This window comes from Odontesthes bonariensis, chromosome 2, assembly GCF_027942865.1.
Source record: "Odontesthes bonariensis isolate fOdoBon6 chromosome 2, fOdoBon6.hap1, whole genome shotgun sequence".
In the NCBI taxonomy this organism is placed as follows: domain Eukaryota; kingdom Metazoa; phylum Chordata; class Actinopteri; order Atheriniformes; family Atherinopsidae; genus Odontesthes; species Odontesthes bonariensis.
Window position 1 is genome coordinate 15,265,039 of NC_134507.1, and position 15,859 is coordinate 15,280,897.

The 15,859-nt window shown below is 41.3% G+C and overlaps 1 protein-coding gene across 1 annotated transcript; it reads left to right on the plus strand.

Annotated features, from left to right (window-relative positions):
- The first annotated feature begins 1,173 nt into the window (after positions 1-1,173).
- sfrp5 (secreted frizzled-related protein 5) lies at positions 1,174-14,333 on the plus strand. Its single transcript, XM_075478269.1, has 3 exons — positions 1,174-2,199; positions 8,667-8,744; positions 12,778-14,333. The coding sequence occupies exons 1-3, from the start codon at positions 1,647-1,649 to the stop codon at positions 13,104-13,106; spliced, it is 960 nt and encodes a 319-aa protein (XP_075334384.1). The 5' UTR covers positions 1,174-1,646; the 3' UTR covers positions 13,107-14,333.
- The last annotated feature ends 1,526 nt before the right edge of the window (positions 14,334-15,859 follow it).

Sequence of the window (15,859 nt, forward strand, 5' to 3'; positions counted from 1 at the left end):
GGTTTCCTAATATTAAGCCAGTTTTTTTTTTTGTATCTATTTGATTTCCTCTTATTGAATTAGACTTTATGGGCTGTCAGCTGTTTCTGGAATGTTATCTTCTACGCTACAGGCAAAGAACAATATAGTCCCTGCTTCTCATCCAAGTACACCACCAGCTGCAGAACACACATGCGTCCGCTTTCTTACTCTCTTTGTTTGTTCTGCCACCTACGGATAATAATAATAATAATAATGATCCAAAGTTATGTCTGTTTACTTCGTTTAAGTGTCAGCAGTCTCAGCTGCAAGAGGAGGCATCCTGTGTCTTGACAATCTTGGTAAATCCTGATAAAATGTCTGACTACACAAACAGCCACTTTACGATCATTTGTATGAGCCTGCATTTACAGTCCATTCACATGAGGAAAAGCATTAATGCGTGGCGCAGATCAAATGCAAGATGCAAGAACACCCTGCGTGTGAGCCACCGATCCCACATCCTGTTCACAATGCTTCAGCCTTTTGGATCTGAATGCGACCCCTCCAGTGAATTTGCTCCAAAGATGAAGGCCTTCACTGTGTCAGTGGCACTGATAGAAAGAGACAGAGGGGCAGCGTGCCTCTATTCACAGCCAACACACACATTAACATATCTCCCATAGTGCCAGCACACCACCTAGCCACCTGTAGCTGCACAACAAGCACTCTGTAATCTCACCTCTCCCACACAGTACCCCCCTCATTCATCTATTCCACTGAGTGTTTTGCATTTACAGTTGTGAATGAGTGTGTGTTTGAGCCTGCAGAGAGCTGCTGCCAGACTGTTTCAAGCTAATGAAGTGAGCAGGCTTAAATGCCAAGCAGACACCCTTTGTTATGTGTAGAGTGAGCCTCTTGGAATGGAAGCGGGGCAGAATCTGTCACGGCATCTCCAGTGTGTGTATCTAACCAAAGAGTCTTGTGCATTTTTGATCAATGAACATAAAAGTACAGCTGGAGAAACTTGCCAAATGTTTCTCTCAAACTCTCTTCTGTTAAGTTGTTCTAGAGGAGGGGTTTTGTTGAGAATAAGGGGCAGAGGGAGTGTCCTGAGGGCCAGAAGGAGCCTCCCTCCAGGGTTGGGATTGGCTGATGCTGTTGTGAGTGAGTCCAGGGGAGGCCAGTAGGAAGATGAATGGTCTAGGAGCCTGTCAGGGGGGCAGGCAGCTGAGGAAAGCAGCTACCACTGCCTCTTAAAAACCTAGGTATTCGTCTTTACAGCTACAGACTGATAGAGAGCAGGGGAAGTTTGGAGACAGTTCTAAAAGAGAGCGAGGGCAGCAGAGTAAGAAATTGTGAAAGGGCAAGTTAGAAAAATAAGAGGTCCTTCTGGTGTGCTCACCCGTCCCTGATTGCTGCCTCCCCACTCCACACCTGAGGCACACCAATACATACACAGGGAGGTGTTTCAGGGAGGCTTTAGTGGGCTGACTCTCCAAGGAAGAAGGGAATTAAACACTTTTGTTTTCAATTTGCTGCGTCCATACTCAGAAGAAAAAAAGGGATTACAGCTTGCACGCCTGCCCCACTTGTTCCTCTCATCTTGTTGCACTTTATCTTCACTGAGTTACTTTGGAGACTTTGGAAACAACCTTCTTTAATTGTTCGTCTGAACTCAGAAAGGCATGGCGCATGGACAAAAGAGCCCCAGGTGGGCATTAACCCAGGGCTCCTTCAGCTTGGCACTGAGCCTGTCGCTCTTCTCCCTCCTCCTCCTTACTGTTGTGGATGCAGATGAGTACGACTACTACAGTTGGCAGTCAGACAACTTCCACAATGGCCGCTTCTACACCAAGCAACCCCAGTGTGTGGACATACCAGCTGACCTGCGCCTGTGCCACAATGTGGGCTACAAGAAGATGAGACTGCCCAACCTCCTGGACCACGAGACCATGCCAGAAGTCAAGCAGCAGGCAGGCAGCTGGGTGCCCCTCCTGGCCAAAAGGTGCCATGCTGACACACAGGTCTTCCTGTGCTCACTGTTTGCCCCTGTGTGTCTGGACAGGCCTATATATCCCTGCCGTTCACTGTGTGAGGCTGTCAGGGACAGCTGTGCTCCAGTCATGGAAACCTATGGCTTCCCCTGGCCAGAGATGCTGACCTGCGACAAGTTCCCAATCGATAACGACCTCTGCATCCCCATGCAGTTCACTGAGGACCATGAGACTCAGCCACCAGGTAGGACAGCAATGTGCACACTCTCACAAGAAAGCATCTACACAAGTGAACTGTCCATAAAAACTTTCATCTGTGTGTCTCCTGTAGAAGGTACTGGTCAAAGTTTTGATTCAACAGCATGCTACATATTAACATGAACACTTAGCACAAGCTGTAATTTCACTGTCTGCTTTGAATTGAAAATTCTACACAAAATGACAAGCTCAGCAGCCATGTTAAAATCAGTTTACTTTTACAACAAGCACTACTTTTTCTTAGAACTTCTCTGCTCAAAAAGTGGCTCATAGCTGAAAGTACTGAATGTTCTGTCCCAAACATGTTTTTATAAATGAAAGCAAAAATCTTAAACGCATGGGTTAAAACAAATTAAAAATACGATTTAGTATTACTGCTATACTTTTCTATCTGACGTGCAAAAACACACATCAACAATATTACAAAACCTGATGAAAGTTCAAGATCCCAGAATCAGATTCTGCAAGTGACTCCAAACTGTGAGGATGTGACTCATAGCGTTACCCTGCACTGCGGTAATGACACGAAAGTGTAAGTGAGAGTAAGTGAACAATTCAGGAAAGCTCATTTGCCTCAGGGAGGGACAGAGACAGGAGACTGAGAGACTCCAGTGGCCAGATCGCTCACTGAGTTAAGATAAATGGGCTGTGAAGATATATGCACCCAAACTAAAAAAGAAGAAAAAGGGTAACACACACTTGCATGCATGCACACCTTTATCACTTCTATCAGACGTCCATCTACAGCTAATCAATCAGTCTAGTAAGTGAGTCAAAGGAGTATGTTTAATGTCAGAGGGAGCCATTCGGAAGCTGGTCTGCAGAATGTTACTAAGTGAACATATATACAACAGAACTAATGCATATTTTTCCTCTCAATGAGAAGGAGGACAGACAAATGGGCCAATAGTGTACTCTGATAAAGTGAGTGGGAACTTATTAGACATTAAAAAGGTGTCTTTGTGAAGGAAACTCCTCAAAAAAGCAGTCAGTCCTGAGAGGGACTCGATGAGAGCCTTTAGACAGAGGACTGGGACACAGTGGGGACTGTTCCAGTCTGCTCGGCTTTTGTTGAATCTGGCAGCCGGCGGGCCAATTAACAAGAAGGCCAATTACTGAGCTCCGATAATTAGGAGACATGACAGAACAAGAGAACCAGACAGAGAATGGGAATCTCTAAAGTCTGATTGTTCCTAAGAGATCAGAATGGGAAGGAGTGAAAGGAGAGGGAAGCTGGAGATTGCCGAGAGGCAGACAGTGCATGAAAGTGGAGAAAAGCTGCTTCCAGCAGCAAAAGAAGTGTCCGCCTCTCTGCTTTCTTAAAGGGTTTGGAGAAAACGAGTCATTCTTCACATATCTCTAATACCCGCCTTTAACTGTTTATTGTCCTTTCTCACCTACTTTGCATGTTCCTGCTCCGCTTATTAATGTTCTGTTTGATTAATAATGCTCTTACCTTTACGTGAGCCATTCTTTCATAGAACATTACTGGTTTCCGACAGCACAAAAGTGAAAAATAATTAAGCCAAAAACATTTTAGTTCAGCCGCTCTGTGACACATCTTTGCCTTTTATGAATATTCATAGCATACTGACATCTAAATGTCTCCCTCAGAATATTTTAATAGGTGTGGAAAGGTTATTGGAGGATTCCCAGCTGAATTGGTGCACTTTTTCCATGAGAGAAAATGTATGTTTTGTTTTTCTAGGACTGGTATCAACTATGTGATATTTTGGCTTTACAGAGTCATAGTTCGTTACCTTACATCCTTTCTATGAAGGAGGCAGCTTAAATGTCATCTGCCATCTTCTCGAACAGACAGCTGTTTGTTGATCCAATCTAATCAAATAAAGATCAGAGGCAGATGGATTATGGAAAGTGCTGCAAAATCAGTGCAACTACTACGAGGGACATTTTTTCTCTCTGAAACAGAAGGAAACTGTTCTAAATATTTTAGGTAGTGATAAAACAAAATATACAATCGGTATAATTTAGTTTCTAAATAATCAGATGATTATAAATCATGTTAGAGCAAAAATGGAATGATGATGGTTGAGTTGAGAACAACTATATTTGAGTGTGGGTTTTTGTGACGATGTTTGAAGCATACGAGTGAACCCGTATCACTTCTAGCCCAAAGGCACAGTCACTGACATTTTGTCAAGGCCCAGTGATTCTCAGATGTGCCGTTGAGGCCATCCTGAGGACAAGTTTTTGGCTCCAAAACAGCCACACACACCACACACACACACAAAAGATGGCCAGCAATAATAAGAAAGGAATTTCACTTAACAACCCTTAGAAGTGAGTTTCCTGGGAATCCTCAGTGTCATTGGAGGACACCGATGATTCTCTATATGCAGGATCATGGAGTAATCCAACTGAATCTCTGGGAGTTGGGTCAGTCACAGGAATCAAGATATGCGCTACCTGCTGCTCTCCCCGTCCGCGAGGCCCAGATGCTATCTGAGCTATTCTGCAATTACATGATATAGCACGGTTCGAGGGCTCCTGTGGAAACTAACAGTACAGAGTTAGATTCACTTTCCACCTCTCTGCCACAGCCCAAAGTGAGGAGGAACTCACACACCACCTGAGCTCAGTTTGTGTGTGGGGACACTTTTTGGCAATGTGTTAGTGCGTGCGCATCTGATAGCCCATGTGTGTACGTGTGTGTCGGAAGCCAATGGGTGTGATTATGTGAAACAGAAGTCTGTACATTATTACAAGAGAAGACAAGTAGACTGCTGACAAAAGATGGCCCAGGCGTCCCGGGAGCAGAAAAGCCCAGCTGAGTTCATCTGTCAGGCAAAGAACACCTAATGCTGCACCATCAACTCCGCCTTCGTGATGTTTACTTTTTGCGACTCTTCGCATTAATAAGTCAATAGGTATGACAAAGACGGATAAGGTCTGCACTATCTATAACTAAAGTTGCATGTTGGCTTGGAGGGTATTCTTTAAGATAAGATGTCAGTTAGTCAAAATAAATTAAATTTCATGGTATGCCTGTCCTCGCTGCTCTCTCTGTGATAGTTTAAGTTACAAGCATGTTAAAGCAGACAGACAAGACTGTCAGGTCTTCAGCAGCACAATGGGTGCTACTCATGGCCCAGGCTAATGAAAAGGAAAATGTGATCCAATGCTCTGTGCATGGAAGACTGCCGAGGCCTTTTAAGAACGTATTTTCTCTTCTGTATAGGATTCCTACAGATGCAAGGAGCATGCTTTGTTTTAGGGGCCTCGGGGGGGCTGCCTTTGGGCCATGTTTAAGGCCTCCTCTGTCTGTCTGCATGCCACATTTAAACAGATGTGAGGCCCTCAGACATAAATCACACGCTGCATTTCGTCTCCGGCACAGTACCGTTTTATGTCATAAGTGTTCCTGCTCATAACTTAAAGGGCCCAAATGAGGCATGAGATAGTGACCCGGGCATACTTTAAATGGAAGGTTCCTCCTATAAAAGTCACTGTTACGCTGCAAGCGATGAGGTGCATGACCATACTGTTGGTTGGGCTGCCCTTTGTGTGCAGCTGTGTGTGTGTGACAGAAAGTAAACAAAAGCATGCGACTTAATGTACCTACATTTCTAAATTAACTGGATTTTAATGTTTAAGAGAATGTTGCACACACAAAAATACAACTTACAATGTTTGTATTTTCAACTGCTATTTAAAGTAATTACGTGACTTTGTGATGTCCATAATTTATGTTTTCGTTTATACAAACTTAAGTTCTTGCAGGAAAGTAATTTCCCAGAGCACCAGTTATTGCCATCAAAATGACAATGATAATAGCATCAGTGTGCTCTGTGGTCACGGAAGACAAAATGGAACATTTAACTGTAGCTTTTTATTCCAAAATTAGTTTACAAGTGACCTTTCACATTTTTGTACTTAACATCAAAAGCGAGCGCAAATAAGTTCAGTATGTTTTTGTTGGAAATTTCTTTGGAGATATGACAGGCAAAAGGCACAGCAGGAATCAGAGGCTGAAATGGAGAAAGTGATATTAACCTCAGAGCTATGACTAAGTGAAGTTGTGCAGTTGAATTCTTGGAATCTTGCCGTTCACCATTTCCACTCTGGCTTGCTGTTTGAATATTAACAACAGGGCTCTCCAACAGACCACCTCCTGATTCATACTGCTCCCATCGTCCTTTTCCTCTCATCCTTAATTATCCACTCCCAAACTCCTCATCCTCCACATAAATAGTTCTGTGAGACAATATTTGTCCGAATCAATGGGAACATTACAGTCTCCATAATTAAGTTCATAGACAAGCATGCAAATGCCAAAACCAGCACACAAGGAGTAGTCAAGTCCAAAGTCAACCATGGCAAGAACATAATTTTCACAATTATGGAATGTAAAAAATTCTGTAGCTGCTTTGAGAAGCTGCTAAGAAATACATTAAGATATTTGAAATCTAAGATATTTCTCAAGATATTTGATGGGTATAAAATTAGTCCAGGAAAAAAAAAAATCTAAGTCACACAGCATTGATTGCCATCAGAACATGACAGTGATTCCTCCGACAGAGACTGGTGATGCGGGCAGTCGCTGCCTAAGTGATTTCTCACCGGGATCAAAACCGTGATTTTAGGTCCAAGCGCAACTAAGTTTCATGGAGGCACTGCTTTCTCCTGACACATGCTCTGGCGTCCACACAGCTGGGACTCCTGCCAACATACCACCCCTGTGAAACTAGAATGAATTACTGTGGAGATTGAATAAGATGTGACAGCTTCAAGGGAATCACTCAAAACAGACAAATATAGAGAAGTTTAGTCGTCTCTTGATCTGTGTGAGTGTGTGTTTCCTTGCTCCTGTCCCAATCTGCATGTCAGCACCAGACAATTAGAAGCCTGACCCTGCAGGCCTCACAGGCCTCCTGTCTGTGAAAGCATGGGAACCCTCGCAGGAGAAAAACTGGCAGTTACTCCACAAGAACATGGTTCAGCTACCTCCGACATGCACATATGCACACATTCATACATACGCTCAGTGATGGTTAAGGGGCTCACCTCCCCGTGACCCAAGCAGTGAGGCATGCTAAACTTTGACCCCTCTCATTATCTGTCCAGACACTGAGGTCTGGACTGGGGTGATAACCTCTGAACCCTGACTTTTAACCCAGGGGCTGAACTGTGCAAGGACTGTTCCGTGTGCGTTTGTAAGTGGAGGAAAGGAGAGAGAACAGGGAGCTCTTGAAGGAGAACATATTTTAGATTTTGTGGTGAGTGAATGACAGAAAAATGTAGCACCCATGTAAGCAGTCATCCAAAAAAAAAAAAGCCCACTAACTCAGCAAAAGGTCGGCACTATTTCCCTTCAGACAAGTTGTCTCAATTCAGTCTTGTCTGCCTTGTCTGTGCATACTGCATAAGTGTTGAGAGGAAGATGTCGAGAACACATCCTTCTCCTGCTGACCCTTTCTAATATTATATCTTGTGCTCTCACTTGGCTCAAGGCTTTACTTTTGGGATAAGAGGACTGATATGAGATGTGTAGTGCTGCAACCAAATTCTTTGGGGATATGTGGAGTCCGTTTCGTAATAGTTATAATACATATGTGGTTGCGAAAATGATCGGAGTGAGAGTTTGTGATAAATCCTTTGAAAGCATCTTTGTAAGTGGCCAGGGTTCTACAATTATACGACAAAAGGACAAAATATCATTGTAAAATGATGAATCGCATTTCCAAAATTATTTTGCCAGTATACCGGGCATAAGGAATCCAATGCAGTGTGTGTTGATTCATTTTGCTGGTGATTGTAAATTTAAAAGTGTAAAAACAAGCAAGTTCTTGCTATATATAAATAAAAAAGATCCACATAAGGCCTGTACTTCTTCTCCATCACAATGTGTCTCAACCGTGTGGGTACACAATAACAACCCAAAAGCTCCATATCAAAGTAAGTGAGGCTAAACATGCTCTCAAGCAAAGCATGCATGACCATAAATTTTGAGTTACAAATAAACAGAACTTGTTGCTTCGGTTTACCCTTGCTGTTTCACAATGTGTGGTTACTGTGTGGCCTAAGCACTGGCCTTGTCTGTGTACTGAATCACTTTTCGCCATGTTCAGCAGCCCCCTCCAGTTTACCTTTCTGCACAGCCAAGACCACGCCTGCGCCACCAAAATATACAAGGAGCAGAATAAAAACATTTTCTCCGGTGTAATTGCAGGGCAAACATCAGTCAGCCTGCTGGGCTGAGTATCAGCAAAATTGCGTCTGACAAGGCGAGCTGGTGGGGGCTGCAAATTTGTGACCAAAAAGTGCCTCAAGGTTTAACAATTTCATACCAACACAGCTTTGGCTTTGCTGAGTGTACTTGATTAACAATGACCTCAACTCAGCTGTTAGATATGAGCTAATCTGGCCTTAATGCATCCAAATAATGTGATTCTGTGCAGACGATGACAAATTATTTTCCTGTCCTTTCAGTGTCAAAGGTGTGCCCGCCATGTGACAACGAGCTGAAAGCAGACAACATCATGGAGCATTTCTGTGCCAGTGACTTTGGTAAGTACAGAGAAGGAAAATACAGGCACATACAAAAGGACTCCCAGTTCCAGTTTAAAGTCTTGAAAGAGCATATTAACATGCCGAGTCATGTCATGTTGTAATATATGTTCATTTTTGTTTTAGTGTGTCATCACACACCACAACCATTTGTCATTTCATTCTTTAGAATGACATACAAAAAGTGAAAAGTGCATGAAAATGACTCGTAGCATGTGTCTGAAGTGTCTCATTTACTTGCCATGCAATGAGATCACGTAGTCAGCTAAACTCCCACAAGGAAGTTTGAAACTGCTGAACAAGTTAACAGTAATGTGCAAGTCCCACTGTGTGAATTTCGTTTTATAGATCTGTATTGCATGTCAATAATTAACTAAAGGATATTAAAAATTTAAAAAACATTCCAACAGAAGTGTGATAATGAAGCAGAAGCACGTGTCTGCAAGAATATTTTAAAAAATGTTGAGAGGCTTAAAACTGCAAATCTGATTACACTCTGAGGTACAAATTCATATTTTATTGCCAAACAAATTCCTTGCTTCATACTTGATCTTCCTCCTCTTCAGTCACCCCTCATACGATTGACTGCATTTGCAGGAATCAACAGATAGAACACACATTCACATTGCACCACAGCCTCTCCTACTATAACCCTTCTCTTTCTCATGAACTGATGAATTAATTTAATGGCCTCTTGTCCCGGATGCTCTTTCAACACTATTTTTTAAACCATCTACTTTGCAGCATTCCTGTTTCAACACAGTAATGACCTGCACATGAAGCCAGAACATAATTATTCCATTATTTCTGCTCATCGAGGCTTTTGGCGCATCAAACTCCACAGCAGATTAATTCCTGCTCTCATGGATGATTGCCCTGGTGTTCTTACTTAGATACCTCTCTCTGTTTTCTCTGGTCATAAGATTCTGGGCACGAAATTAGAAATGTCAACAACAAAAAAATCTCTATGAGACTTGAATTTAGAGGAGACCATGTTTGGTATGACAGTGTATAACAATTAACCACACCTGCAAAATTAATTTAATGACCCATTAAAGATAATACACCCACCACATCCAGGAACAACAAAATACATCTTTGTGCACTTTCCTCACACCCTGAGCTGTAGCCAAAATACAGACTCATCCCATAGAATTAATCACGACTTTACCATATCAGATATTTATTTTTCTGCTTAATTGAAGGATTACACATCTCGATCTTTTAACATGACGGTGTTTCAGAGAACAGAAAGCAAAAGGCACATTCCTCTGGAACATTAAAATGAAGCATGATCCTGTTTAGCCAGCCATATAGACATATTTTATTGGCAAAGAATGTTAGCGACCGACATGAGGAGAAGATGAGAAGGTAAGATAACTCTGACATATGGACTCTGAGATCAAGGCAAAAATCCCTCTCTTATGTTGTTCCATTGAGCCAAAGCTGATTTCAGCTTGATCTCACATGCTATGAATGCTGCCACCTATTCATCTTTGGTTCTCCCTGTTCCCCCTCAGGATATTTTTTGGTTTTGTTATTGTCTGCATTTGCCGTCTGATCTTTAACCGTTCTTTGCTGTACCATCCAGCAGAATGGTGCACATGACAAAAAAAACAAAAACAGGGTGGGATGCAATTCTGGCAGCACATGTACACCTGGCTGGTGGAGGAGGTTGCTTGCTTTAGCTTAAAGAAAACCTGTTTCTTCTCAAAATGACAGCACACTTCTCTCTGCTCACATTAAGGAGAGTGAGTTTGTATAAAGACTTGGGCACAGCTTGTCACAAAGATGCTGGCCAGGCTGCACATAGACTAAACATGACTGAATATGGGTGAGCATTCAAAGTGAAAAAAGGAGGGAAAAGGTGGTGATATTATCTTTCGTACCCTTACTGAACACATGCACACACATCATTTCAGTCATTCACACATATTCTCACATCTGCATGGAGGCATGCAAATGCAGCACATCAACATTCACTGTAAAGGACCTGGATGTGAATCAGGATGTGATCGAGGAGCAACTCAGCATGCACATTCCTTTTTGAGCACTTGCTATCACTTTACATGTACGGTATACCTATCAGAGCATACTGAGGGGTGTTTATGCAAGTGAAATGGCAGTTTTCCAACAGTCTTGGGTACATAGCAATGCCTAATACCAGCCCTGTGCCTTCACCCAAACCCATGATTAATCTCACCTGTCAAAATCTTCCCCCAAAGAATTCCCCTCTCAAATGCTTGCCGGTTCAATTTAATCTTTTGCAATTGAAAATATGAACTTGTAAACACAAGAGTCAGTTGTAGATATAAGTCAGTGCATCATTGGGCATTGCTATTACCTAACTCCACATGTAATGAAAACTGTACACAGAGGTTCTCCGTTCTGCATATCTGCCTGAAAAAACACAACTCCTGTCCAAAGGAGAGACACAGCTTACATCAGACTACAGTCCCAATTCGAGAGAATGATTTGAGCAAATTATGTAAACAATGTGACAGCAAGTGAGGACAGATGATAGTGATTCCACGTAGTAACATTAATCATTTTATAATCAGTGTTTTAGAATTGTGTTTTGAAGTTCTGTCTAAGAAATTAGAGCCAGAAACTTGACCTTAATTTCCCTGCTAGACTTGAGGCAACAGTTATCTTTAATTCAAATAAACCTACTAGAAAAACCAGGTAAGACCCATACAATCTCTTCTGCCGTATAATTTAACAGGCAGCATTTTGTAAGTTGAAAGACTTGTGTCTTGGCTCACAACCAGATCAAGGAAGTGACATCGACGCAGCTTTAGCAGCAGAGAAGCTATTAGGCTTGTGTTGATAATAATAAACTCCTGGACTATTTACAAACTTCCAAATGCATCGTTTTGTGAGTACAGACCATATTTGTACTACTGTAGAAGTTTGGTGTCATGGCATGTGATTTTAGTGTGGTAATTTTGGAGATACTGCCAGGGTCCGTTAGCGCTTGTACTAAGCTATTCGGGATAACTCAGTAACTCGGCTGATGTTCGGCCAAGATCGGAAAAACTTCGGGTGGGCTACTTGGCTGGATGTCACGGTTCAAACGACCCTAGGGTGAATCTACTCCGAACCATCACTTTAACTAGTGGATAACTAGTGGATAACTAGACTAAGTAGTGGATAAAGGAAGTGATTCGTGACAGCTGCCTGCATTGAGCCTAGCGGGCAGCGAAGTGAACGCACAACCGGAAGTAGTCTTTTTTTTTTCCCCTGACAAAGTCTACGCTTTTGTGAAATTTTATAGAATATATAGAGAACAAAAAAAAACGTTATTAACCGGTTTTGTGGATTTCAGAATAACGTTTCTGTTCCGGAACAGTTGAAGACCATTTCGTTTTCGTTTTCGTTTTCGTTTTCGTTCCTCGTAAAATTCCGTTCGTTTTCGTTTTTCGTTTTCGTTCCTTGAACCGGTTCGGAGCCCTGTTAGTTACCCAGGTAACCAAGAAAAATGGAGGAGAAACCTGTCGCAGATGGGAGTAGGTTGCCTTCTAAAACATAATTAACATTGTGAAGCCCAAAGCTGTGATCTTTTCCTACACCAAAACTAATCATTTGGCTGTTTAAGCCTAAACAAAAAAATACTGAAACAAAATAATGTAATGAGGTCATTCCTCAAACACACAAATCACCTTTAGCCGCAAATTATTGAAAACACTACATTTACACTCAAAATACTCGGTCGTTTGTGTCTTAGGACATTTGGCGAAAAGAAAATGTCCACCTTTTGGTTTAGGGTTTTTTTTCTCAAGTAAAAGGCTCGCAAACAAATAGACAGAATGCAGTTTATGTAGAGTGCAGAGAAGACTAATTGATAAAACCTGGGAGATTTGTAAAATTGCTGCGTCACTGGTTTAGCAAAGAGCAACAGACAAAAATGGGATATTTTCTCAAAGTAACAGGGAACAGAGGAATCGCATTAACAGCACCTTGGTCTGAATATTTGTGTTACGCAGAATGAAAATCTAACTGAGTTTGAATATCTCTCTTTCTTCTCCTTCAGCCCTCAAGATGAAAATTAAGGAGGTGAAAAAGGAGAAAGGTGACCGGAAGCTGATTGCAGCACAAAAGAAGAAAAAGGTTTTGAAGCAGGGTGTGCTCAGGAAGAAGGACTTAAAGAAACTGACCCTGTACATCAAGAATGGCGCCAACTGTCCATGCTCCCAGCTGGACAACTTGGGCTCCAACTTTCTCATCATGGGCCGCAAAGTGGACCAGCAGCTGCTGCTCATGTCCATTCACAAGTGGGACAAGAAGAGCAAAGAGCTCAAGTTTGCCATCAAGTACATGAAATCTCATCAGTGTCCCACCTACCACACGGTCTTCCAGTGACGTGGCTCACTGCAGTGTAGCAGAATCCACGATTGTTCTCACATTGCACCCTGTTTCACACAAATCTAACTGTTTCAATAACTCATCCCTCACCCGAAGATCCCAACGAAATCTGTTACCAGTCCTTTATAATCTATAGTCCAGCAGGGCTTTGCATGGTGCTCAAGCTTTTATATTTTCAGCTAAAACATGAATCGGGTAGTTAGGGGGTGTCATTCTGATGGGCTTAGCTGCTTCACATAGAGCTTATAATCAGGATGAAGTTGTTTTTATCTCTAAAACAAAAACCCAAATTTTGATGAACCCTCTGAAATTGAATGCAATCTTCTTTGATATGTCTGCTCTACTCTTCTGATATATTCGAATCAATCACTTTGGATCATACGCTTACAGCAACCTTATCAATCAGACAGTAGCTTTGGTTAATGGAAGGAGGTGGCGAATTGCTCAATAGTGTAATGATTGTAGACAGACTGAATGAAAATGGAAGGGGGAGGAAAGGTTTGTTTTCATGTAAAAACGGCGAATAAATGATATTGATAATGTACATGTGAGCCAGTGCACATGCTGGAACTGAGCTCTCAGGAAAAACATCAAAGCAGAGAAATGTAGATTATCCACTTAACTGTATGTTTTAATAATGTAAAAAGCGGATCATTCAGACGAATACTAGAGGTTAGAAAACTGCTTTTTCTTCTTTTTTTTAATCCATTCTGGGAGAGAAGGGCAATGGAATGAGACAGACTGACAGACTGGATGATGCTTCCATTGACTTTGTACAGCACCATTTTTCATGGCCTGCAAGAGGGAGATTTGAATTCTTTTTGACTTTTGAATAGGAGGAAGAAAGATACGAAGGCAGAGAAGACATCTTCCTGAAAACATGTGGAGCATAAAAGAGAAATACAGAAAGAGACTCTGGACAGAACCAACATTGTTGGATTGATAAGTCTCTGGTACCTGCTATTGTTCACTATCAGTCTTCAAATATTTCTTTTTATACTTTAATCTTTCAATTTTCTTCAGTTAAACTCCTATGGTATGAAAGCAGAAATCATACATACAGACATAGCACCTGAATACACTGTTGCTATAGCAATGAAAGATGAAAATTTAACTTTGACAATATTGTCTAACCTATTCAACTGTAAGTAGATCTGTTACTTAAATAGTTTGTTTTTCAGAAAAGTGAATGAATAAAATATATTTGAAATTTTTATAAAGAAAGTGTTTGTGAAATGCCTGATTCTTTGTCATTAAGGTTAAACCAACAAGTTTAACCTTAACGAGTTTGGATAAAAAATGTTTGATCGAAAGAACCACTGAGAGTTAAGAATAGAAATTTCATCATCATTTGATTCCACTGGAAAGGCCCTTAAAATTCTAAGAATACAACAACACGTGATATATTACAAGGTGTCATTATTTATTTTGAAAAACTAATCTAAAATGGGGCTGCGTGGAGTTGTGGCCGTTAGCACTGTCGCCTCACAGCTAGATGGTTCCTGGATTAAATGTCAGCATGTTGTTCCCCAGTGCATATGTTGCCTCCCTCCCAGTACTCAAACACGCATGCTATATTTATTGTTGATTCTAAATTGACCTCAGGAATGTGTGGGATTTTGCATGGTTGTTTGTCTCATGTCTCTGTGTTGGCCCCATGATGGACTGACAACCTGTCTAGAACGTATCCTGTCTTTCGTCTGGTGGAGTGCTGGGATGGGTTCCAGGCCCAGAATTGGATAAAGCCGGGGGTGGAAAATGAATGATAATCCACAACGCAGAAGGAGTGTGTGGAAAAACTATCAAAAACTATATCAAGACATTAAACATATTGAAGTGCCCCTACTTTTAGGTAAATATAATCTCAGATTAACAACGGCACATGATATATTTCAATGTATAATTTCTTATTTAACAAAAAAACGTTCACCCTTACTGTTTCCATAGTAAGTAAATAAGAGAGTAAGTAACTGCCAGGTGCTGCTTATCAAATGCACTCTATTGACGTCTGATTAACTGGATGTATTTCTTCAGATGGGCGAAGATAAACACTATCCTTATTCATTGCTGCTTATTCGTGTTCTATTTAACAAACCAACAGTCCAAACCTGTGAATATGAAACTAAATGAAAAGCACAACTTTACATAAAACTCTGTTTATTTGTCTTCTACTGGCCCTTAACGCGTCCACTCTTGCTGGTGCAAAAGTTCTGAAAGCAAACCGCAAACCTGCTAAGACTAACAGAATAATATTTTTTTCACTTTTTTGGGGGGAATTAGATCCTTCTCATATACTGCACATCCATACATGTTCCAGCCCAAAAACTATCTCAAATATGTGAGTGGAAAACATAAAAACATCAGCGGCACTAGATTACAGCAGGACATCTAAGTTTGATAAATACTACGCTCATTCCCTGCTTAATGCATGAACTAACGGTGTATTACGTTTTCCAATCCCATGCCATATGTGAACATTTTTCTTTGTATGCCTGTGTTACTTTACTTTGCTTGGAACAGAATAGCTTAAAGCTGTCCATGACGAGCTGATACTAACTCAACACAAGAGTAGAAAATAGAAAAGCTGGGAACCGGCATTCTGAACTGTCTAAAGCCTAAGCTTTTGGCTCACAGGGATAACTTCTAAATAATGTCCTATTTGAAACCTTGGTCACCTCTAACATGAACATGCTCTATCATTAAAGTAATGACAGAAAAGAAGGAAAAGCATAATCGGTCTCCTTAAAAAA

What these genes read in the sequence shown, in the direction of transcription:
- sfrp5 (XM_075478269.1), top strand. Translation starts at nt 1,647, where the DNA reads ATGGCGCATGGACAAAAGAGCCCCAGGTGGGCATTAACCCAGGGCTCC. An exon ending in CCATGAGACTCAGCCACCAG is followed by an intron (nt 2,200 to 8,666) that starts GTAGGACAGCAA and finishes CTGTCCTTTCAG; the next exon opens with TGTCAAAGGTGTGCCCGCCA. An exon ending in TTTCTGTGCCAGTGACTTTG is followed by an intron (nt 8,745 to 12,777) that starts GTAAGTACAGAG and finishes CTTCTCCTTCAG; the next exon opens with CCCTCAAGATGAAAATTAAG.